Source organism: Tamandua tetradactyla, chromosome 1 (genome assembly GCF_023851605.1).
Source record: "Tamandua tetradactyla isolate mTamTet1 chromosome 1, mTamTet1.pri, whole genome shotgun sequence".
Lineage (NCBI taxonomy): Eukaryota > Metazoa > Chordata > Mammalia > Pilosa > Myrmecophagidae > Tamandua > Tamandua tetradactyla.
The window spans coordinates 22,259,073-22,284,716 of record NC_135327.1 but is presented as its reverse complement, the minus strand read 5'-3'; the positions used below and the strand labels follow the sequence as shown (position 1 = coordinate 22,284,716).

The window sequence follows — 25,644 nt, the reverse complement described above, 5'->3', positions numbered from 1 at the left end:
CAACTTAATATATTCTCCTTTTTAAAAGCTATTCCATTTCTGGCATATCACATTCTGGCAGCTAGCAAACTAGAACAAATGCCTATGTGATGGATGGAGCTGGAGCAATCATTTTGTACCATGAGGTAATCCTGAGCATGAAGGCCATGAATGGCAGAATAATAGGAGGAGAATGAGCCTCTGAGGACTACAGGGAACAGAACCTTCACATCTGGACTGCCTGCAACCAAACTTTATGCCACTGTTACGAAGGATTTTTCTGTTATGTTACATCTAACCTCATCCTAATATACCTTCTAATAACCCTATGAGACAGCTACTACCATTGACCCATTTTACAAATGAGAAAACTGGTTCTGAGAGGTGAAGTGACCTGCCCTAGATCTCTTAGCTGGTTAGTGATGGAGCTGTGGTTTTAATCCAGATCTTCTGACACCAGAGCCTGTCATTTAGAATAGCTAGTCTCGAGTACAAGAATATAAGGCCACCCAGGGGATGCAAGGATAGTTCAGTGGTAGAATTCTTGCCTGCATGTAGGAGACCCGGGTTTGACTCCCAGTCCATACACTTCCCAAAAAACAAACAAACAAGCAAAACAAACAAGAACAAGCAAACAAAAATTCAACAAATCATGCTGCAATAATGGGATACTAACATGGAAAAATAATGAAATATGACCCCACCATACAGTATACAAAAAAAAAAAAGAAGAATATAAGGCCACCCACTGTGTCCAGGAAGTCTTTCTTAAGTAACCCACCAACCATGCACTCCTTACCTGACATCCTGCGTTGGGGAGAGCTCGGGCTTCAGGTGCACAATCAGGGGCACCCGTTGCTCTGCCAGCCAGATAGCACACTGCATGGCCACCTGCTCGTCCCCGCCAACCACTGCCCTGGCAAGGCTCAGGGCCATCTCCTCTGCTGAAAACCAGCACAGCAGGAATACGTCAGCACCAAGGTTTAACATTTGAGGAACAGAGCCTGAAGGCATGGGGGAGGGGCGCTATGCTACTTAGGCATGCTGTTCACCTTCCTGGTGAACACCTACGTATCCTTCAACACCCAACTTAAAAATCCTTCCCTCTGGGAAAAATATGGAAATATTAAATTTTCCCATTTGGGAACCCCCCTGGTACTCTCTCAAACATTAGGGAAGTTTTGTAAGAGCAAGTTTGTGTTGTTGTTTTTTCAATATTTTTATTGAGAAAACAAAACCATGTACAAACACGAACATTCTTAACATATGAACATTCCATACTTGGTATACAATCAATGGCCCACAATATCACCATGTAGTGGTATATTCATCACCATGATCATTTCTTGGAACATTTGCATCATTCCAGAAAAAGAAATGAAAAGAAAAAAGAAAAAAATTCATATATACCCCACACTCTCATTGACTATTTGTATTTCCATCTACCCAATATATTTTAACCTTTTTCCCTCTATTTTTCCCAATTCCCCTTACCTCTCCCTTTCACAGGGAGTAGTATTTCAATCTACTCAATTTATTTTAACATTTGTTCCCCCTGTTATTTATTTATGCATTTTTTTTTTGCTCATCTGTCCATACCATAGATAAAAGGAGCATCAGACACAAGGTATTCACAATCACACAGTCACACTGTGAAAGCTGTATCATTATACAATCATATATTGATATTTCTTTTAATCTCCAGTATCTTACAGGAGCTAGAAATAAAAACCTAAAATTGTAGAACTGCAACCCATACCAAAGTCTGAAATCTGTTCTACAACTAATTGTTGTGATATGCTTTGAAATTTATGTAAGTTTTGAGGCTTGCCCTTGCGAAACTTGTTTCTGTAGCAGAGAAGCTAAGATTACCCATAACAACCGCTTCCAGAAAACCTCTTTGGTTGCTCAGATGTGGTTTCTCTCTAAGCCAAACTCTGCAAGGAAAAGTACTACCCTCCCCACTATGTGGGACATGACATTCAGGGGTGAAGGTTTCCTCACAACAGGGGACACGACTCCCAGGGTTGAGCCTGGTACTGTGGGATCGACAATGCCTTGCAGGCAAAAAGGGGGGAAAGAAATGTAACAAGGTGGAGTGTCAGTGGCTAAGACAGCTAAATGGAGTTGAAAGGCTATTCAGGAGGCTACTATTAATGGAAGCTTCAGCTAGACACTGCTAATTGCCATGGTTTGCTATACCCTAACTAACATCATTCCCGTTAACTCTAATGAACACCTAGGGCTCTGAGACTACAAAGGTTTCATGTACTAAGTTTACCTTCCTGAAACCTATAACCTCCAGAGGGTTTCTAGGCCAGAAAAGTCCTAAAACCCAGAGGGACCAGCTTCTCCAAGAATATCAACAAATTCCATCCCCCATTCTACACTGATGACCCCCCTTTTCAACATGAAACTGTTAGAGTTGGCATAGCCCAAAGACCCCTGTAGACTAGGAATAGGATCAAAGGAGAAGGAGGAATTATAACAGAGAAGACAGGATTAAACAAATGAGTATAACTGCTAAAACACTGCAATATTTCTCTTAGCTTCCAGTGTTGTGGAACACTTAGAAGGAAAAACCTGAAAATGTGTAATGGTGACCCCTACCAAACTTTGAAATCTGTTCTGTAACTACCTGTTAAAATGTACTTTGGAAATTATTATTTTTTTGTATATATATTTCACAATAAAAAAAATTAAAAATTCCTTCCTCTGGGAGGTCCTCTCTAACATGTTCCCCACTCCTCCCCACCCCAGGCTGTTAGGTTCATTTTTTTCCCCTTCATACTCCCAGGGTCCTCAAACTTCCATTCATTTCTCTGACAAGCATTTATTGAGCTCCAACTGTGTTAGCCACTGTCCGGGAACTGGGACCCAACGAAGAATATGATACACAGGGTCTCTCCTCACAGTCCTCCCAAGCCCAGTGAGACAGCGGTTAAGCAGTTTAACAAAAGAACAAACACCAGGGTATGATCCAAGCAAATAAACAGAGTAAGGAGATTAGGAAAGGCCTCTGGGAGGAGGTAATGCTGAAGCTGAGACCCGAATTGGAGGAGTTGGATATGTCTCAACTAGTCGGGGAAGGGTGTTCAGGTGCAGAGAATAGCAAGGGCAAAGACCTTGAGGCCAGAAATGGTTGGATGTGATCAGAAAGAAGCCTGGGAGGGGTGGGAGTGGGGGGCTGGCCAAAGACACTGGGGTTGGCAAAGCCTGCAGCACCTGGTAGGCGCCTAGGACTCCGGGTTTTGTTCTGAGAACACAGAAGAACAAGGGAGAGTTTAAAGCAGGGCAGTGGCATGACCAGTACAAGGCTGGCTAGAGACGGCAAGAGAGGAGGCAGGGAGAACGCTGGTACTCAGGTTAGCTGAGGGGCATCTCCCCCACCAGTCTGGGAGGTCTCCCAGTTCAATCGTTTATTTCCTCTGGGAGCCCCCCTACCCCAACCCACATCTCGGCCCAGACCTGGCCCGGAGTCTGGAAGCCCGGAGTCCCCAGGGAGGAAAGGAAGAGGCAAGTAGGCAGAGCAGGGCCAGGTTAAATCCCCTCCCCCAGGCCCTTGTGGACAGGCCAGGCTGGGGCCTGCCGGGGTCCACCTCCCACCCGAGGTCCCCCTGCTGCCTCCGGTCCGTGCCTACCTTTCTTGGTCTTCTCGTCCATCTGGCGTGACTGCGCCCATTCCCCCCAGGCGGGGGCTCGGGCTCCGGGAAAATGCTACCACCAGGTCACCTGGTGAGGTCGGGAGGCGGCCAGGAGATCCCTCTCTCGGCCTCGGGGTCTCCGGCGCAGTCAGTCGAGCGTGGGGCCGGCGACCCGCGCCGGGGCAGGGCGGGCCGGGACTCCGCGCCGAGGGGTGAAGGCGCTGGCGGCCCCGAGCCGAGCCCGTCCCGGGCCGCAGGGGCAACGCGGCAGGCCCGGTCAGGGGCTGCGGGGTCGGCGGCGGGCTGGGTGGGGCACAGGCCCGGGCTGCGGCCCGAAGCGCACAGCGCGGCGCCCCACGCCCCGGGGAGCACCCCCCTTTCTCCCTGCGGGGAGGGCCCGCGCGCCGAGGATCTCAGCCCAACTCGCTGCCCTCCCCCGGCAGCCCCCGGCTTTCGGGAAAAAGAGAGAAGCAGTTTCCGCGCAGGAGAAAGTGAAAGCGGCGGCCCCGGAAGTGAGGCGGCACGCAGGGGGGTGGCGAAAATGGTTCCCCGGTCCGGGACCCCCCCTCCCACCCGGCCCACCCGGCAGCGCCGGGGCCCAGGCAGTCCCTGACGCCCCCGGCCCCGCCTCAGGGTCTCGGCGCGCCCGGCTTGTCTCCCCGGGGCTGGCTGCCGACTACCGGATTCCCGGACCCCTACCGGCCGGGCCGCGCGGGCGGCGCCCGGAGAGGAGCGAGGGGCCGGGGGCGACCGGGCCGCGGGGCGCCAGGATAGGGGCGGGGACTCCGGGCGCGGCGCAGAGCCAGTTTCCACACGCCCGGGGTCACCCAGACCCCCAACACACCGTGGCCAGGCCGAGGCTTGTGGAAACGGAGGCTCTGTTTGTGTGTCACCTTGCCCAAGGTCACACGGCCAGACTTAGAATCCAGGCCTGGCAGACTCGGGGACCCACCCTCTGCCAGGCCGGACACTGCCTGTGGGCCGTCACACTGCGTGTTTTGTTTGGTTGGTTATTTTTTATTGTGTGTGTGTGTGTGTGTGTGTGTGTGCGTGTGTGTTTGAGCCACTCATGAAGTTTGCGTGCGCCTGGCAGAGGCTGTAAGCCCTTTGCACCCCCCAGGACCCCCACTCTTTTTTTCTTCCACTCCTCATTCCGAAGACCAGCAGATTCTGCAACTCCACCCGCAGGAGAGATCCAGAATCTGTCACCTCCCATGTCCTCCATTTGAATCACCTAGGGAATTTTTTAAATTCCTATGCCCAGACAATATACAGATCAATTGATTCAGAATCTCTAGGGGTGGGGCCCGGACCTCAGGATTTTTTTTTTTTTAAACTCTCTAGTGTCTGCAATGAGAAGCCAAGTTTGAAAACCACTGTTTTAGAATTCTCTGCAGGGAGAGCCTTCTGTTGAAGAACTTTCTCAGTTTTTGTTTGAAAAGTTCTTTATTTAAACCTCACTAAAAAAATGTATTGTGATACAATGTATAGAACACAAAATTTTCCATTTTGTGATCATGGTGATGAATACACAGCTAAATGATGATATTGTGAGCCATTGATTATACACCATGTATGGAATGTTTGCCTGTTAAGGATGTTTGTGTTTGTATGCTCTCATCAATAAAAACATTTTTTTAAATTTCCCATTTTAATCACTTTTATGTATACACTTCAGTGATATTAATTACGTTTGCAATATTGTTCAACTGCATCCACCATCCATTACCAAAAAATTTTCATCAACCCAACTAGAAACTCTGTATCTATTAAGCAAGAATTCCCTATCCCCCCACCCCCTCTAGCCCCTAGTAACTAAACCTCATTCTTGATAGATATATTCACCGAGTACAGAACTCTAGCTGGCATTTCAGCACCTTGAAGATAACATTTCATTGTCTTCTAGTTTCCATGGTTGCTATTGAGACATTACTTGTCAGTTTAATTACTGTCCTTTAAAAAAACAAAAAACTCTTTGAGAAATCATTTACATACCATAAAATCCACCCAATTGAATGGGTTTTAGTATTCTTGCAGAGTTCTGCAACCATCACCACAATCTAGTTTTAGAACATTTTTATCACCTTCAAGAGAAACCCGCTTCCCATGTCCCCAAATCCCCAGCCCTAGGGAATCACTAATCAAATTTCTATCTATATTTTCCTATTCTGGACATTTTATATAAATTAGATCTTACAGCAGGTGGCCCTTTGTGACTGACTTCTTTCACTTGGCATAGTGTTTTTGTTTTGTTTTGCATGGGTAGGCAGTGAGAAATGAACCCAGGTCTCCGGCGTGGTAGGCGAGAACTCTACCTTCTGAGCCGTCATGGCCCTTAGCATAGTGTTTTTGAGGTTCATCCATGTTGTACTATTATTATTTTAAAGGTAATATGTCTGGGTGTTTTTTCCTTCTGAGTGCTTTAAAGATTTTTTCCCTTTGTTTTTTGCATTGTCACTATTGTGTGTCTGTGGAAATTTAGTGGGGCTCTCAAATCTGTGTCTGATTTCTATCCCATTAATTCTCTCTTTACCCATGTCTAATCTCCTGCTTAGCCCATTATTTAATTTTGTGTGTGTGTGAAGGATATTTAATAACAAGGTAGATAACATAAGCTTATCTAACATGTAACTTTATGTCACTGCAGTTAAAGTATCCTTTTCACTGGGGAAAAAAGGACCTGCTTTGTACACATCAGCACAATTAAAAAATATATGTATATATATATATACTGTAATTATAATTTCAGAACTTCATGATCTGAAAAGGTGCCTGTTCTAGTTTGCTAGCTGCCAGAATGCAATATACCAGAAATGGAATGACTTTTAATAAGTTGCTAGTTTACAGTTCCAAGGCCAAGAAAATGTACCAATTAAAACAAGTCTATAGAAATGTCCAATATAAGACATCCAGGGAAAGATACCTTGATTCAAGAAGGCTGATGAAGTTCAGGGTTTTTCTCTCAAGTGGAAAGGCACATGGCAAACACAGTGAAGGTTTCTCTCTCATCTGGAAGGGCACATGGCAAACACGGCATTATCTGCTAGCTTTCTCTCCTGCTGGCTCCCTGTTTCATGAAGCTCCCCGGGAGGCATTTTCCTTCTTCTTCTCCAAAGGTCACTGAGTAGTGGACTCTCTGCTTCTTGTGGCTATGTCATTCTCTGCTCTCTTAGAATCTCCCACTTTCTCTGAAATGTTTCCTCTTTTATAGGATTCCAGTGAACTGATCAAAACCCACCCAAATGGGTGGAGACAAGTCTCTCTATCTAATCAAGTTTAATACCCACATTGATTTAGTCATATTTCCATGGAGATAACCCAATCAATTTTCCAACCTATAGTACTGAGTAAGGATTAAGAGAAACTATTGCTCCCACAAGATTGCTTAGGATTAAATCATGGCTTTTCTAGGGTACATAAATCCTTTCAAACTGGCACAGTGCCAATGTCGTCCTGTTTGAATATGGGGAAAATTCCTTTGACAGTCATTTGAAGCTTGGACAAAAGTTCCATAGCTGTCTTATTAGGATCATTCTGTCAAGTCTTCACGATTCAGATGATACAAAGGAAGCTTCAATTCAACCTTTTAGAGAAGACGTTCCAGCTCACACAATCTCATCAATCAGAAGAAAATTGGTGGCAATCACAGTGCAGAAGAGCAGAAGCTGTTTCTTTACACAATAGGTATCCCACATGCCTACTTCTGCTGCTGCCATTGGCTTACCTGCGTTTAAGTCTACGCCCACAGGTTGACCTGATTCTGAATAGTCTGCTTTTACTTTTACTACTGTTTCCTGAAGGTCAAAACCAGAATTCTGAGCAAGAACCTTGGAAATCATGAGCAATGCATCAGCAAATGCTTGGACTCCAAGTTGGGCCTGCATTTACACGGGGCTTATAATTAACCAGAGTTCTGCATTGCCACTTCCACTGCACCAATAGCTGGAACCACACAGCCATCATGAATAGCATTCTTGACAGCGCTCAGGCCATCCCTTATTGCATCTTTGATTTGAGTGAGTGTGTGTTGATTTGGTCCTTTCACCAGTAATGTGACAGAATGAGGATTATTACATTTCTCAATAAAGGTGAACTTTTCTTCTCCCAATGGATACTCATAGACAAGGCCTGCATGTTCCAGTCAGGATTTAGGTCATCCAGAGAATTTAGAGCTACCCCACCACAAGCAAGAGTCACCATCTCCATATTTCTCCTTTTAGCTCTGTGCGAAACAACTATGCCTGCACAGCATCCAAAGAAAAGGGGTCATAGCAAATCTGTTATCTGAATGTATCTGAATCACCACAGGCTTTCTCAGAAAGTTCTATGACTTTTTAACTCTACCTTCAATGAATTTTCTTTCTGCTTTTACTTGAAAGAAACCAGTAAAAACTCTCTGTCTTCTGTACTTTTGTAAAAAAAAAAAAAAAAAAAAAAAAAACCAGAGTTCACTTCTGTTTTTTTCATATTCTTATGACACATTGCACGTGAGGATGTACTCATCTTCTACTTTGTTTTATATCATGATGCTTTGCCCCATAGTCCAAAACGAGCCCTCTGATTAAGCTTGTATCAGTTTCAGATTTATGGTTCATCTACATGATCTCAACCATGAAAAGGTGGATAGATTCATCTTATTGTTAATGGCCAAAATGGAGTCCACTACAGCCTCTGTTAAGACGTCCGCAAGTTCAGCCTGAACGTTAGTACGTGGAGATGTTCTGGCCATGTCCAAAAGCCCACCTCTTTCTTTAGATTTGTTCCCAAAATTGAAGTGCCTTTTCCTTTGCAGCTTCAAATCCTTCTGTTATTATTCTGGGAATGTAGACCTTCAGAAATGTGGAGGTCCTCTCATTGCAGCAGCTGTCCCATGATTAGAACATTGGAACTAGTATCATCACCACTCGTGTCATCCTGGGCTATTGTTACTTTTGCTGTTAAGGAGGCTGTTCGGTGTTGAATTTGCATTTCAGGAAGCAGCATGTTGCCATCTTTAGTAAGCTTGATGTTTCCAGCACCAGAATCAAGCATCTTCCTGGTGCCCCTGGGCCCCAGGTCAGCCCTCAGCACGTCCTGCCGCCTTCATGCTGCACTAATGTTGACCACCAGCGCCGCCTGGGCGCAGCCACCTTGGCCTTGGCATTCAGGTCTTCACGGCAGCCACAGCTGACCCAGCAGAGAAAGAGGAGGAAACCCCAATGTGGCCTCCGTTTTAATTTTTAAAAATTGAAGCCTCCATTTTAATTTTTATTTTGGTTCTTGTGTTTTTAATTTTAGAAGTTCGGTTCTTTTTCAAACCTGTTATACAGCTTGATATAGTTCCTTGTTCTTTGGCAATAGCTTCTATCTTACTATTTATTTAAACACAGTAAATATTGTTGTTTTTATCTCCTGTGTCTGATAATACCAATATCTGAACGCTGCATGTGTCTGTTTCTGCTATTTTTCACTCCTTTGCCTCACTTTCTTCTGTTAACCCGGCTGGTTTCTGATGGTCGTGCTTCCTTCGGCCCTGAGATCACCTGCACAAATTTATATTGGGAGCAAATATATTCTTTCAGGGTTTCTGCCTTGGTCCTGCAAGGGCAGGGCTGGGATTCAGCTTGGACATCTTCCACTCCAATGGAAGACTCTGAAGTCATTTGAACCACAAGCCACTATCTGTATAACCCTAGATGAGAGATGCCTCCTCTCTGGGCCTCAGTTTCTTCCCCCATAGGGTGGTGACTGCGCTGGCCCCGCCCTCAAGGGATGTTGTGAGTATCTGTATTAGTTATTGATATGTGATGAATTACCCCTAAACTTAGAGCCTAAAACAACAAAAAATATGAAATGTCTCACAGTTTCTCTGGGTCTGTGAGGAATTGGGGAGCGGCTTCCTAGGTGGTTCTGGAGGGTTCTCTCAGGGGCTGCGGTCGTCTGGACGCCTGGCTGGCCTGGAGGCTCCACTGTGGAGAACGCTCCTTCACGTGCCTGGTTGGCGCTGGCTGTTTCAGAGTGTCTGAGCTCCTTGGGGCATGGACCACTCATACGCCTACTTGGGTGGGCTTGAAGGGCAGGTGATTCGGAGAGCGAGACAGGAGCCATAGACTATTTTATGACCCAGCTTGAGAAGTCATAGTCCATCCTATTAATCACACAGGTCATCCCAGCTCAGGGGGGGAGGGGATTACACAAGGACATGGATGCCAGGTGGGACCATCTTGGACTTCAGGCCATCATGTAGTCAAATGAGATAAACCATGTAAAGCCCTTAGAATCATGCCTGGCATGTGGTATGTGCTCATTAAACATTAACCCCACTTAGTTCCCCAACTTAGTGGAGGCACTAGGGCTGCTGCTATAGAAAACCTCCCAGGAGCAGGAACTGCTCTAATAGCTCCCAGCGCTCACAGCTGTTGGTTCAGAGTGGATGCTCCAGTGCTAGGAATGGACTGGCTGATGTCTATGGCAAGGACTGATTCAGGAGCAATATCCAGAGAGAGTGAGCTCCTTGTTCCTGGAGGTTTTCAAGCCTGGCGCCGGAAGATGACCTGTCAAGGACCTGGGGAACGCATCCTTCACTTGGGGAAAGGATAGCCTCTGCCCAGTGGGGTTTCTGCTATTCTAAGGTTCGTATTTGAGGCAGGGGAGTGCTTCAAAAATGGATACATTTCAAAGTACTTCTATCGCTCATCCATTAATTTATTCGTTCAAGATTGCAAAAGGTTTTGGAGAATTCCTGATGGTCTCGCAAGCAGAGGGGACAACCAAATCAATAGGCCAAGCCCTCAATCTTGGGGTTCGCCCCTATAAAACTTATTCCTGCAAAGGACAGGCTAAGCCTTTTTAAAATTAGGCCTGAGAGTCACCCCCAGAGAACCTCTTTTGTGGCCTCTTTCTCTCTCTCTCAGCCAACACGACAAGCAAACTCACTGCCCTCCCCCTCTCTACGTGGGACATGACTCCTAGAGGTGTAAACATCCCTGGCAATGTGGGACAGAAATCCTAGAACAAACTGGGACTCAGCATCAAGGAATCGAGAAAACCTTCTCGACTGAAAGGGGGAAGAGAGAAATGAGACAAATATGGGCGGGCAATAGTAGTTCAGTGATAGATTTCTCACTTGCCATGCTGGAGACTCGGGTTTGATTCCCAGTGCCTACCCATGCAAAAAATAAAATAAAGTGTTAGTGACTGAGAGATTTAAAACAGAGTCAAGAGGTTATCCTGGAGGTTATTCTTACGCATTATATAGGTATCCTTTTTCAGTTTATAGTGTATTAGAGAGGCTGGAGGGAAGCGCCTGAAACTGTAGAGCAGTCTTCCAGTAGCCATGCTTCTTGAAGATGATTGTATAATGATATAGCTTTTGCAATGTGACTCCATGATTGTTAAAACCTTGTGTCTGATGCTCCTTTTTATCTATGGTATGGACAGATGAGTGAAAAATATGGATAAAAAATAAACAAATAATGGGGGAACAATGGTTAAAATAAATTGAGTAGATTGTAATACCAGTGGTCAATGAAAGGGAGTGGTAAGGAGTATGGTATGTATGAGTTTTTTCTTTTTTCTTTCTTTTGCTGGAGAGATGCAAATCTTAAAAAAAAAAATGATCATGGTGATGAATACACAACTATGTGACGATATTGTGAGCCATTGATTGTAACCATGTCAAGAATGTTTGTATGTCTGTTGTTTATAATAAAAATATTAAAAAGAAAAAAGTTCGCAATTCTTACAATAATGAGGAATGGTACCTCAACAGCAGTGTCACAATGGATGGGGCAAGGTGGCCCACTTAGTGGGACAAGAAGTCCTCTCTGAAGAAGGAAGTTTTGAGCTGAGATCTGAATAAAGAGTAATCTTTATACACATGAAGGTAGAGGTGGAGCGGGAAGAGTCTATCAGGAAAGGAAACAGCATATGCAAAGGCCCTGCTGTGGGGGAGAGCTCTGAAGCATTCTGCGCTGGGCAGAATGAGTAAAAGGAAGAGAGGCAAGTGTGAGAGGCAGGTAGAAGGGTCAGCAGTGAGCAGACCACACAGGGCCCTGAGGCTGCGGTAAGGATCCTGAATTTTATCTCCAGAGCAATGGGGAGCTATTAAAGGATATAAGCAGCCTCTCATAAGGCAGTATCCAGCATACCTTACCAAACAAACGTTTATCCAGAATTTGGCAACTCAGAGCTGCTGGTCATCATCACTAAGCGTGAACACTGTTGGCTGCCCACCAGCATCCATTTCTCCTTAACCCCTCTGTCTCAGAACCCCATTTTATTGAGACACCTCCCCTCCCATATTCAGCAAGAGCCTCTGGGAGGCCACAGCACCAACAGCAAGAGGAGATGCCCAATTAATAAGTGTACTTGGATTCCTTTGTGTGTGATTGGTCCAGAAAGGACATGTGACCCAGTTCTGGCCAATGGGATGTGTGGGAAAATCTGTTCATGCTTCTGGGATAGTCTGCCCCAGCCCAGGAAGGAGCTATTGTAACAACAACTGCAACACAATCTACTCAAGGGCTGTTGCGCCTGTCACTTTTCCAAGTGTTGTACATAAAATAGCTCATTCAGAAAATTGAGAAAGCTCTTATAGGCTGATAAAGAACAATATAGGCAACTGTGCTGGTTTGAAATAATGTATGTACCCTAGAAAAGCCATGTTTTAATCCTAATACCATTTTGTAAAGGCAGCTGTTTCTTCTAATCCCTATTCAGTATTATATGTTTGAAACTGTAATTAGATCATCTCCCTGGAGATGTGATTTGATCAAGAGTGGTTGTTAAACTGGATTAGGTAGTGTCCCCATCCATTTGGATGGGTCTTGATTAGTTTCTGAAGTCCTATAAAAGAGGAAACATTTTGGAGAATGAAAAAGATTCAGAGAGAGCAGAGAATGCTACAGCACTACAAAGCAGAGAGTCCACAGCCAGTGACCTTTGGAAATGAAGAAGGAAAACGCCTCCCGGAGAGCCTCATGAAACAGGAAGCCAGGAGAGAAAGCTAGCAGATGATGCCGTGTTCACCATGTGTCCTTCCAGCCGAGAGAGAAACTGTGACTGTGTTCACCATGGGCCTTCTCACATGAGAACTTCATCGGCCTTCTTGAACCAAAGTATCTTTCCCTGGATACCTTTGATTGGACATATCTATTGACTTGTTCTAATTGGGACATTTTCACCCACCTTAGAACTGTAAACTAGCAACTTATTAAATTCCCCTTTTTAAAAGCCAAAAAAAAAAAAGCTCATTCAGTCCTCATGAGTTAGGTGTAATTATTCCCCATTTTATGGTTAAAGAATCTGAGGCACAGAATGGTTAAGAAATTTACCAAGCGTCAAACACCTAGTGAGTGCTGAAGCCAGGATTAAATTCCAGGCTGAATTTAATTCCTGGCTCCAGAATCCAAGTTCTTCAGCACTACAATGCCACCTTCAAAAATGTTCCCCTTTTCTTCTGGTCATGGATGTCTCCATGTGATGTCGGGGACGTGTTATAGCCAGTATAGTGGCAGTTACCCAGGACGTCAGGACAAAGAGACAGAAAGAGTTCAGAGAGCTGGGCTCCTTGTTGACAGCTCTGAGAGCAGAATCAGCCAGCACTGAAGCCCGTCCCACCCAAGGAATTCTTGTTTTGTGTGAAAAGACATTTTCTTCTTGTTTAAGCACCTTTGATACAGTGCTTCTGTTATTGCAGCCAAAAAAAACACCACAACAGATGCACCACTGCCTGCAGAAGAAACAGAGGGAGTAGAGAAGAGCTGCTGGGCTGCAGGGAATCTGCTCTCACCATCCACTGATTGAGGGTAAGTCTCCCGGCCTTTCCCCATGGAGCTGGTTTTGGAGGCAGGGAAAACTGATGGACGGTGGGGAGGGGACTAGAGAAGAAATCTCCTGGAATAATCAAAGTAATCACCTTCTTTTATTAGGCACAAGGTAGAAATATATACTCGTAGCATCTAAAACCCAGTGTTGATGTGGGATCCTGAACCCTGAGTGAACCCAGAACCCGGTACTTTCTAGGTGGCCAGAGGGCAGGCCCCTGCCTAATCCTGTCCCCCAGCCCAGTGCTCAGGTCAGGGGCCACCAGGTGGACAGGCCTGGGCCCTCGTTCCAAGCCATTCCTTGAGTTAGAGGAGGACTGGCCTCATCGTTTGGATCCGGGTTCTCCTGGCCCAAGTGCCTGGCTCGGGCCTGTAGGAAGAATCTCTTGATCCAGAGGACAGAGGCGCCAGGGGCACAGTTCCCAGCACCTTCCAGACTCTGGAGTCCTAAGTTGCAGAGTAGGGGCCTGGGGCCTTTGGCACAGGGGTGCTTCCCTTTTACTGGACGAGGTGCAAGACTCAAGGGTAGCTGGGTTTTGCTTGTGAAAGGGGAGCCGAAGAACCAGCATGAGGGGATGCCGACACACGTGGGTGCTGAGTGTGTCCAGCGCAGACACGCAGCGTGGAAAAGTGTCGGCAGTGCAAGAAGGCCAAGCAGGTCAGCTCTGAGAGGGGAGGGAGTTTGTCTCTTTTGTTCCCTGCCGTATTTCCAGCACCTGGAAAAGGGCTTGGCACGTGGTGAGCACCAAGAAGGACATGCCGGATGCACCAGCGTGTGTGCACAGGCGTGCAGAAGGCACATGCCGCGTACACACGCCTCCCTTCTCCCTCCTAGAAGGCACTTAAGGTTTGACTTGGTTCAAAGGGGAGGAAAGAAGTTTGGAGACACCCCAGTCTCAATCCACTGTCTGTAGCCGAGAGTCTAGTGGGGAGACCTTATCCGTACAGACCCACCTCCCTCAGTCCCTCCTCTTCCTCAGCTTCCTCCGGGCCGGGCCCATCGGGGACCACCTGGTCAGCCTCCCAGAGGTGGGATCGGGAGGGAGTCAGGGGCAGTGGGTCCCCCCGCAGCCAGGGGTGCAGCAGGATGCCTGTGGCCATGAGCCTCTCGGCCGGCTCCCGTCGCAGGAGGCAGCGGACCAGGCAGCGGGCAGGGGCTGAGAGGCCCTCGGGCAGGGCGAAGGCCCCGCGGCGAATCTTGCCGAAGAGCAGGGCGGGCTCTGAGTCCTGGAAGGGGTAGTGGCCGGCCAGCATGGTGAAGAGCGCCACGCCGAGGCTCCACACGTCGGCTGCCTTGCCCGAGTAGCACGCCTGTGAGCTGAGGAGCTCAGGCCCCACGTAGGCTGGGCAGGCGCGCTTGTCCCACAGGGAGTCATCCGGCCCGGCCAGCACGCAGGCGTCCTCCAGGTCCTCCAGCACCAGCTTTGTCCTGGGGTCGGAGGCGGGCGGGGGGGGGAAGCAAAGGGGTCAGGTCCCACCTGGGACCCCCATACCACCCCCACCCCCATACACACACTATCACCCCTAATGGCGCTCACTTCCAGAGCAGCTGAAAATTTTGACCAAAAACTGAACCAGTCCGGTGAGGCTGGCGCGGCTCATCCCGTTTTACGGAAGACAAGGCCCAGGTTCAGAGAGGTTAAGTCACTTCTCAAGATTACAGAGCAATTCAATTTGAATAAGACTCAGAGAGGAGTCTCTCCAGGAGGGGGCCTGCGAGGGTTAAGCCTGTCTTAAATCACATACAAACTTACCAAGTCCAGACAGGGAATAAAATGACAGAAATAGGAAGCTGGGACTGTGCCAAATGTCTCAGCACAAACTGTACCTAAAAGGACGTGGCTAATGACAATACACTCTGTGTGTTGAGCTTCCGCTGTGTGCCTGGCACTGGACTGAGCTCATTACCTGCTCCTCTCATGTCATCTCCTCTATGGCCTGTAAGGAAGACACCATTTTACAGGTGGGAAAATCGAGGACTCACACACCCCTAGGGCTGGGCGCTGGGGTTTGAACCTGTGCTCTCAGTCTCGGAGCCAATGCTATGAGCCTCTGTGTGGGCACAAGGTGCCCATGTTTTCCCCCAAGAAGGCGGAAATCCATATTTTAGCAGAAAAGTCCCGGTTTGTAAAATGTTGGCAACCAATTCCAATTAAAGGCACAAATGGTCACCAAATGCAGGGCAAACATAAAACACGCCTGTGGGCTGCCATTTGCGACTTCTGCTTTCAACATGCCTCCCGGGGCACCCCAGGCTCCTTTAGTCTAATTATTCTATTACTGGTGCGATTATCCTTCCTGTTCCCGGCATTTCACGAATGTTAACCTACCCTGCGAGCCGCAGCCTCAGGGTTGTGGGAAGTTGGCATTACTGGCCCATTTAACAGATGAACAACCAAGGCTCAGACACCTGAAGCTGCTGGTAAGCAGGTAAGAAGCAAAACTAAGATTCGAACCCAGGCCTGCCTGACTCTGTGGTCCCTCTTCTCAAACTACTGCCTTGAAAAGAGAAGGAAGCACTGTGTCACTTCTGGGAGGTATGGGGGTGTTGTCCCTACCCCAAATTGCATATTAGCTTAAAAAAATCAATATCAATTTTACATTCTACTTCTTACTAAAGGCATGTTTGTTTTTACTTTTTTTGCATGGGCAGGCACCAGGAATAGAACCCGGGTCTCTGGCATGGCAGGTGAGAACTCTGCCACTGAGCCACCATGGCCCGCCCATGTTTGTTTTTAATATAAAATGTAATGAAAGAAGGAAAGAAGAAAATAGAAAATCACCATTAGGCCAACAGCACACTAATAACTGCTGCAGATGAGATGGATAGCTGCTAAAATTTGTGGGGTGAATGTTTGAGGAGAAATGGATGTCTGCACACATAGCTTCAAAGTACCTGCCTGATCCAAAGGGAAAATTAGGTGCTGCAGTGAAGACACCTGGGAGACGCCACCTTAGTTAAGTGGTCAGGGTTGCCATCATGGCTACGGACATTCTGAGATCCAGCAGGTTTCTCCTGACCTGATGCGCTGAGAGGGGCTGTTGCTTCCGAGGTGTCACTGCAAACACTGCATACCCTCAACCTAACCGTGAACAGAACACCCTCTGCAAAATAGCTGGCCAGTACCCTTCAAGAGTGTCAAGGTCATAAAAGAAGAGGCTAGACTGAGGATCTGTCCCAGATTGGAGGAGACACAGGGAACGTGACAACCAAACGCAAGTCGGGGTCCCAGATGGGATCCCGGGCAGAAAAAGGGAACTAGGGAAATCTGAATAAATCTGTGGTTAGGTTAAAAATATCAAACCAAGATTAGTTCTTCATCTTGATTGTTGTGTTATGGTCATGTAACACATTACTATCAGGGAAAACTGGGGGAAGGATATATAGGAACTCTAACAATTTTTGCAACATTTCTGAACGCTTAAAATTATGTCAAACTGAAAAGTTAGGAAAATGCAATGAGGTCACCCTCCTCCCCTGCAAAAAAAAAAATCTTGCTATAAAACTGATGCTCCTGATGGATGCTTAAGCACACCTGTGGCTCGGGGCATTCCCTGACACGCGCCACCTACAGCAGGAATCTGGGGCGGGACAGGCTGCCAGTCCGTCTAGCTCCAGTAGGAAGCAGTATGGGGAGCTCACTTCTCAACAAAAACCATTGATTCTCAGTTTTACAGAAAAAGTTCCCACGTGGGAAACCTCAGGGTCCATTTTGGCTGTTGTCTGACAGTCCAGCCCTTTCCCTTACCCATAGGGAAACGGAGGCCCAGAGACCCTGGGCCACCAGAATAAGCAATAGGCCCAGCCTGGCCTCCAGGCCAACTGCCTCCCAAGCTCAGAGTGAAGTAGGACCTAGGCTCTGGAGTCAGATCTGGATTGGAATCCCAGCTCTCCCCTGAATTTTGCTGTGGGATCTTGGGTAAGTTATTTAACCTCTCTGGGCCTCTGTTTCCTCACCTATCATATGGGACCTCCTCCTATGTGTATGGGGCCAGGCCTAATATTGCACTGTGATAAGCTTCACTGTCAGCCTTGTTATCACAAGTCTAATGTTTGACCAGGCTTCCAACAGGAGTGAGCTGACTTTCTCCAGAGAACTGGGCCACGGGTGCTAGTCCAGTCTTCTCACTTTTTGCATAAGTTATTTTGCCTTTCTGGGCCTCAGTTACCCCATCATGGCCTATCTCTTGGGTGTGACTGTGGTCACACTCACCTCTCACAGTTGGTAAAGACAAAGCGACACAGCTTGAGGTCACGCAGGATAAGGCCGTGCTGGTGGCAGTGTGCCACGGCAGCCACCATCTGGCGGAAGAGCGCGGCCGCCTCGGGCTCGGGAAGGCGGCGGCGGCTGCGCACCAGGCTGTGCATGTCCCCTCTGGGCCGCGGAAAGAAGGCGTAGAGCTGCTGGGCACCCGCCAGCACCTCGGCCGGCCGTGCCACATGCTCGTGGGGTGGCAGGCGCCCGTAGGGTTCCAGCACCGCCTGGGCCTCGCAGGCCGGGTACACCTGAGGATGGAGCAGGGTGTGAGCACAGCGGGGGACACCGTGCAGCCCGGGCTGGGCTTGGAGGCGCTTTAGACACCTACTGTGTGCTGGCGCTGTGCCTAAATGCACCGAGTCTCTCAACCCTTGCAGCAGCCCTAGGAAGTAGTACTGTGATTCACCCCAATTTGCAGCCACGGAGAGTGAGAAGCCACACAGCCAGCGGGCAGCAGAGCCGGCATTTGAACCCATGTACTCCATTGTCCTTGCTCTTAACTGCTACCTTATATGGTCTCCTGTGTCAGATAATTGAAAAGTAATAAGTAAACCAAACAGAAAAACAAACCTCAAAGGAGGGGAAATCCAGAAGAGAGGGTAATGCAGACTGATTATCAGAACAGCTACCAGTCCCTGCACCCACTGTCACCCTTTTATTCATCCTACCTGTGTGCATTGATTATGGGTGTGTGCCAGCTAGTGGGAATCTCACTTGACTGCTAGCCACCATCCTTGCCCTCCAGGTGCCCAAAGTCCAATACAAGAGACAGTAAACAAGCTAACAGACTAAAGATTTATAATTTCTCAGAAGCATTGCAAAGGAATCAAAAAAGATGCTAGACCCAAGAATACCTTGGAAGGGGGCACTGATTTTTTAAAGCATGGTCCAGAAGGGACTCAAGGGAAGTAAACTGAAGGATCTGGAGATGCCCATGGGGTGAACTTTCCAGGTGAAGGGCACAGGTGGTGCAAAGGCCCTGTGGCGGGAAAGAGCTTGACCTGCTGTGGGTGGGGTGGAAGGGGAGGAGGGTAGTGAGGTTGACGGGAAAAGTGATAGGGGCTTTATGAACATAAACTGAAACCTGGCCATGGCCTTGGAAGTGTGTCCCATTTTACAGATGGGAAAACTGAGATCAGTAAAGGAAAGCAACTTGCTAGAATTCATACGAGTGCAGAGGTGAAGCACTCACTTTGGCTCATCTGACTTTATTCACTTTTTGCATGTTCTTTTGGTTATGCAACAGAGAAAAAAATATCATAGCATATACATATCTAATGCGTGAATTTGCTTTTTTAAGCAGATGATGAAAATAACGAAAACAGCTGGAGTGGCATGGCGTGAATAATTCAAAAACAGAGATTTCTTTTTTGCTCTTGTTGGTGGGTCAAGAACATTCCTGTCTCCCTCACTTGCTCTATCTGCTCCTAGATTCCCCTGCCTCAGGTCCCCACACGGCCAGCTCCCTCAGTCACATAGGTCACTGCTCAAATGTCACCCCTCAGAGATCTTCCCGGACCTCCCTACCTAAACTCGTGTCCTGCACCCCTGCATCTCTGTCCCTCACTCTCCCTGTCTCCAGCTTCATTTTTCTCCACAGCACTTAATGATCACCTGAAACATATTGTACTTTTTCACTTGTTCACTTTCCATCTCCTCCACATCTCATCAGCTCGATGAGAGCAGAATTCTGTCTATTTTTAAATCACAGCACAGGTTGTGGTACACAGGGGCGCTCAGGGAAGGTTTGTAGAATTAATGAATAAGGTAATCATCTACAAAGATGGGACCCTATGTCTGAATTGTCCCCAGTTCACTGCACCCCTGTGCAGGAACTCAGCCAGTCCCCCTTGCTTCTCTGTGCTTCCTTGAGGAAAACCAGGCATCTTTCTGCCCTTCCTGTGAACCTGGGTCTCCCCCACATTCCTTATCCTGCCCAGTGGGGGGCAAGCCTGCAGCATAATCCACACTGCCAGAAACAATCGTGCTAGTTGAGCCCAACTCCAGTTCTAACACCTCCTGGCTCTGTGATTATGGCAAGTAACCATAACTTTCTGAGCCTCAGTGTCCTCTATCTGTAAAATGGGTACAATAATGGTAACCACCTCATGTGCTGCATGAAGATTAAAAAAGATTGTGTATACTAAGCAATCACCATAATCACAGCAAATGCCTATTGTTATGCTTTTATTCTCATCTCTGTCTTTTTCGGCTGTGGCTCTCAGCAAGTCCTGCCTGTCTCCTGATTCCTGCCAGGAATCCCCAGCTTTTCTACCCCTAACTTTGCTATAGGAGCCAGGCCTGATGGTCTGTGACTCCAGCCTTCCCATCTGTAAAGTGGCCATGGGTTCTGCCATCTACCACACCTGACCCTTCTCTTGTGTAAACATCTTCAGTGGCTCCCCACAGCCCACTGGAAAACTCCTGCCTAATGCTTTCACAGGCAGTCACCAACAACCATCATCTCCGGCCTCTCCCTACTCCAGCCATATGAAGTCCTTTCAGTTCTCTGAGGTGCCATGCTCTCACTCAGCCCTAGGCTTTTGCACAGAAAAGAGCCTTTTTGTTCCCCCTGCCTGGAACTCCCTTCTCCCACTTCTATCTGGCTAGCTTCTACTCAGTCTGTTCAGACACCCCCTCCCTTAACTGTGCTCCCACGGCCCCCCACAGCAGCCCATGGCATTTACCACACCATTGGGCCTACGCTGGGAAGGCCTCAAAGCCTGAGATGATTTGGGTCAGCACGCTGGTTGCAGCCCGGCCCAAGGCCTGACAGAGAGCTGGGGCTCGCTGGCTGCTTCCCTAATAAACACAGGGAAAATGAAAATATGCCCTCCTCCAGACCCCTGGCACTCGTCTGGAACCAGGCCGCCCCCCGCCCCCAACTTCCCCCATGTCTGGGGAGAGCCGCGCCTGGGGGACTGACCTTGCAGGTGTACTCAGTGCCCGTGGGACAGTGCAGAGCGCGGTAAGCCCGCCTGCCCTCCCTGGGCTCCAGGAGGACATAGGGCCCAAGGCGGGAGGCAGCAGTCACAGCGGGTGCAAGAACTGGGGCAGGGGGTGGGCTCAGAGGCAGCAAGCAGGGGGCCACCCTGGGCTGGGGCCCACTCTGAGTTCGTTTCCTGCTGGAAAACTCGGCAGCTAAATCATCATCCAATTCTACCCGCTTCTTCCTGGTGAGGGCGCCCAGAGGGGCATCCGGCGGCACGGCTCGCATCTAGAAAGAAGGGGAGAAAGGAGCTAAGGGAAGGCTGCTTTGTGGCCCCCTTCTGCCCTGCTGGCGGGCTGGCACAGCCATCACGTTGGGAGATTTTGATGACAAGTGTGTGCTCTTCCAGTTTAACTGCTCACAAAAAAATGCATAAAACTTGTTCGCTGAGGTCTTGAGTCTAATATCAAAAGAAATACCCCAAATTCCAGCAGTAGAAATCTGGTTATAACACCATGGTACATCCATACAATGGAATATTATGCAGCTCTGAAAAGGGACTGGGATGGTCTCTGGATAATGTGGACCAATCTTCAAAATATATTAAGTGAAAAAGGCAAAACAGAACTATGTGCAGACAATGCTCTTATGTTAAAAAAAGATTATATATTGTTCCATTTATGTAAGAAAAACCCCAACGGTATAACATATATCCTCAGTAAGACAAAACAATAAATTGGATCATCTTGCTTGTATCATTCAGCAGCTTGCTTTGTTCACTTGATTTGTGCATTCCAGTGCACACATTCACGTGTGCGTCTAGTACATCCTTCATTCATTCCTCATCCTTCCTTCCTTCCTCCTCTTCTCCATAGATAATAGATGCTCGCACTACAAAACTTAACAGATGCAGGGCAATCTCTCTCCCTCCCTCTCACCTATCACCAAGCCCATCTCTCCACTATTTTTTTTTTTCCACTAAACAGTTCATCCTGGAGGACTTTCCAATATATTTGTGTTTGTGTAAATTCATTTAAAAATGTCTGGAAAGATCCAGCCTAAACTAGCCAGAGTGGCTCCTGGAGAGGAAAGGATTTGGAAGCAAGGCAAAGGAATTCTCCATTTCAAAATTTAAAATAAAGATGCTGCCTTCAGTTATTGCTTAGGTATTTCAAAACAGGGAGTGTATTTCTTTTTTCCAATGTGATTTTTTTTTTTTACAGCTTTGTCCTGATGGTCCAAGGGCTAGCAGAATCTCAGAGTCCACATGCAGAGTTAGTCTACCAGACAGACAACTGAGTGTTCCAGTTTACCATTACCGGAGAAATGGGGCAAGGCAGAGAGTGTCTCTCTAAGGCCCCATTCAACTGTGGAGGAAACTGCCATGGATCCAGCTGTGTAATTGTACATGTCGCTGGAGGAGGGCAATGCGAGGGCATGTCAGGAAAGGTTCCTTCCAGACCCATCTGCCCACCTATTCAGACCCCAGATGAGGAAAAGGAGGCCCAGGTATGAGGGTCTAGAAGGACACAGTTTTCAGTCCTGTTAAAGACCTTCCCAACAGCCAGGGCAGGATTAATGGGGAGACACCACTCAGAGTCAGCTGTCAGCCTGAGGCTCACCTCTCCAATCACGCTGCTCCCAAATCCACAGGCTGCCTTGGGAGGGAGGAGCCCTGCATCCAAGGAAAGGTCACAGTGTCCTCTAAAAACGAATGCAAAAGGGGGCGGCTGGAGTGAGATATTTCTGAGTTCTAATCCTGGCTTGGCCCCTTCCTGGCTGGGTAGTGCTGGGCAAGTTCCTCAGTCTTCCTGAGCCTCAGTTCCTTCATCTGCAAATGGGAATGTCATGCAAAGGCCACAGGATTTGGGGTACCTGGGATGGAAATGCAAATAAAGCTCAGCACCACCCTGCCGCGGGTAGGTGTCTGGAAATGATCAGTATTGCAGTTCTGTTATTATCGCCCTTATTTATAGCTGAAGGTGTGTCAGTGCTCCTCTGGGAAGTCTTAGAAATCTCCCCAGGGATGAGGCTGCGATGACAAGCCTTATTTCACAGGGCTGTTCTGAGAATCCCTAATATCCTAATATCCTTAATATCCTGGCAGGGAGGAAGGCGGAATCACACCCATGACACACACTCACACACACACCCGAGGCTGACAGCGGTACCTGCACCCCTCAGAAACACACTTCCTTCAAGTAGTCTGAGACACACTCAAAGCAGGGTGGGGCTCACACACAGTTACATGACACACCCCTCACCCTCCATGACACACCCCTCACCCTCCACGGCCAAGCCCACACAGCGCTCGTCTCGGAATGATCACATCGGTTACCCACACCAACACGCCCACACGCACCGACCAACAGCGGGGCCGCGCCAGCTGGGGGCCCTGACCAGCCTTCCGCAGCCCGGATTCCCCCGTGGGAGCGGAAGCTGCTGGCGGCGGGTGTCTGGGGGCAGAAAGGTCAGCGGAAACCGAGGGGTGCTCACGGGACCGGGAGGGGGTGAGGCAGAGGGGTTGGGCCCCAGCGCCTGGAGAAGGGGAGGACCTCCGCCCTCGCCCCCGCACACCCCGGAATCTGCGGACACAGCACACACGGTCTATAGGAACAAAACACCCACGCGCACAGTCCAACCTGCAAAGCCCTCAGCCACCCCGCCAGGTGGGCGCTCACCTCCGGCACCGCGCGCTTGTCCCACCCGCCTGCACCGGCACCTGGCGCCCTGCACCGGCACCTAGAGCCCTGCACCGGCACCTAGAGCCCTGCACCGCCTGCTCCGTCCCACTGCCCTGGTCCAGCCATGCCCCCCCCCCCCCCCGCACAGCCGACACCTGCCCCGAGCTGCCCAGCCCCCTCCCCAGATCCTATCATCCACAGAGACACGCTCTCACATCCCCTTCGGCACAAACACACATCCACAGCTACACGGACTCCACTCCCAGTCCCCTAACCCCCAGCCCCACAGGCCCCTCACACACAGGTCTCCCCCACAAAACAGCACAACCCCCCCACTCCACTTTCACGGAAAAGACAGACATCTCCACACACCTCTCCAGGATGTGACCCAGATCTATCTCCTTGGGGCTCTCCTCCCCTCTCCCGCAGGCACAGGTGCCACTCCCCGCAGGTGTGCACACTCGCCCCAACCGGACTCGGCCACACTCCGGCGACCCCACGCCCTGCGGGACCTGTCACCTAAGACCCGGCGGGAACACTCAACCTAGGCAGTCCCGAGGACGGCGGAGTTTGGGTTGGTTAAAAGTCGTGTATGTGTGTGTGTGTGTGTGTATGTGTGCGCGCGCGTGTGGGTGAACGCGCAGCCACCCTCGGACGCCCACAAGTCCCGTGCCCTACGCCCGCCTCCAGCCCCCAACCTGCCAGGCCCAGGTCCACTCCTCGGCCCCCGCAGGCTACCTTCCCCTCGCGACCTGGCACCGCCCGAGCTCAGGGCCGCCAGGCACTCCCAGGCGGACCGGTCGCCGCTCCGCTGCGGCCGAACTCCCGTCCCGATCGCGCTCGGACCGGGGTCCCGAGCAGCCGGACACCTGCTGAGCCGCCGCCGCTCGCGCTGCGTGTGTCCGGCGAGCGGCCGGCAAGGGACTCCGGCTCGCCCGCCGGGTGATGTAAACCTGAGCTAATCAGCGCCGCCTGACGCCCGCGGGCCGGGGATTGCACCATCCCCCGCGCCCCGCCCGCGAGGTCACCGCCCCGGCCCCGCCCCCTCCGGGCCGCCCTCTGCCCCCGGTAGCCCCAAGGTGGGGCCGGCTAAGGCCGAGCGCGGAGACCAGGCACGGCCTCTCCCTATCATCTTGGAAAAACCACTTTGCTTTTCTGAGCCTCTGTTTCTCCATCTGTGAAATGGGAAGAACACCCTTCGCTTCCAGGATGGTGCTGAGGAGAGAGAGAGCAGACAAGACAGTCCCGCCCTGGCCTCGTGAAACCTTTATGAGAACCCTGGGCAGAACTTCCCGTTGTGCCCATTCTACTGATTTGCAGTCTGAGGCCCTGCTATGGGAAAGCAATGCAGGAGCTTTGCAAAGACTCGCAGGTTTAAGGGCTGACACTGGGAGCCGATTCCGAGCTCACGAGAACCATTGGAGGCTCCAGGAGTGGCCTGCACTTCACAGCCGGGTCCTCAGCATTCATTGGATAGAGGCAGTGCTGCCTGGTGGTTAAGGACAAGCACCCTAGCATGAGCCCCACCTCGCCCCCCACACCGCGCTGCCTCAAAACCCTGCTTCAGTTTCCTCCTCCATTGAAGAGGCTGGTTCTAGTCTTCTCCTCACGGGGCTACTGTCAGGATTAAGTTAACGCAGGTAAAGTGCTTAGAACAGCGTGTGACGTGTTGTAGGTTCTCTGTAAATAAAGTGGAGACACCAGAGTCTCCGGAGAGGAGAAGAGACCCACAGCAAGACTTGAACCCAGGCCACGGAGGGTTTTGCTGGTGCCTCCCTGAGCAGCACCCTTCTTGGGAATCCCTTTTGGGTCTTGGTATCTAAATTCACCCAGTGTCAAAAAATAACTCCCCCTGGCAGAGGCTGGCTGGGAGGAGAGGGAGTCGCCTCTGTTTCTCTGGTTCCTGAACCCCAGGGATCAGCTCACTGTATCTCAGAACTTCCCAGGGCCTACCGGAGGGATCTGGGGTGTCTTTTAACCCTGCTGACTCCCCTGCCAGGGATATGTGAACAAATTCATTTTCTACACCATGACACCAAGGCTCAGATTGGAAGATGCCATGGCTGTAAGGGTTGAGGAATGGAGGACCGGGTTTGCTCATAGATTCCTAATTTTGTGGCATGCTGTGTCAGGCCCTGTTCCAAAACCAAACTGGGGATTCAACAGGGATGAGACTGACCCGTCTCTGCCTTCACAGATCGTATAATTCAGTGGGTAGACAGACCATTATCAAGAATCAAGATCATTTAAGACAGATTGTGCATCATGTATTTATTTCATTGAATAAAAGAGAAGTGTGTTCTCTATCATGACTGGTAGGCAGGCAATCTTCAATAGAGCTCA

General features: G+C 49.3%; 2 protein-coding genes and 1 pseudogene across 3 annotated transcripts in view; all 3 read right to left on the bottom strand.

Moving 5' to 3' along the window:
* The window catches only part of RBCK1 (RANBP2-type and C3HC4-type zinc finger containing 1), a 33,796-nt gene extending 29,956 nt beyond the window's left edge, over positions 1-3,840 (bottom strand). For both annotated transcript variants that reach the window (XM_077112043.1, XM_077112045.1), the window contains exons 1-2: positions 3,621-3,840; positions 779-923 (exon numbers count right to left, since the gene is read on the bottom strand). In XM_077112043.1, the coding sequence (XP_076968158.1) occupies positions 779-923; positions 3,621-3,642 (167 nt within the window). In that variant the 5' untranslated portion in view covers positions 3,643-3,840. The remainder of the gene's footprint in view (positions 1-778; positions 924-3,620) is intronic.
* A 3,361-nt stretch (positions 3,841-7,201) lies between these two features.
* Positions 7,202-14,187, bottom strand: LOC143680269 (T-complex protein 1 subunit zeta-like; annotated as a pseudogene).
* On the bottom strand, positions 13,525-24,226 carry TRIB3 (tribbles pseudokinase 3). Its single transcript, XM_077112040.1, has 4 exons — positions 24,040-24,226; positions 20,615-20,905; positions 17,644-17,936; positions 13,525-14,858 (listed from the first exon to the last, which is right to left on the bottom strand). The coding sequence occupies exons 2-4, from the start codon at positions 20,903-20,905 to the stop codon at positions 14,366-14,368; spliced, it is 1,077 nt and encodes a 358-aa protein (XP_076968155.1). The 5' UTR covers positions 24,040-24,226; the 3' UTR covers positions 13,525-14,365.
* Between the last annotated feature and the right edge of the window lie 1,418 nt (positions 24,227-25,644).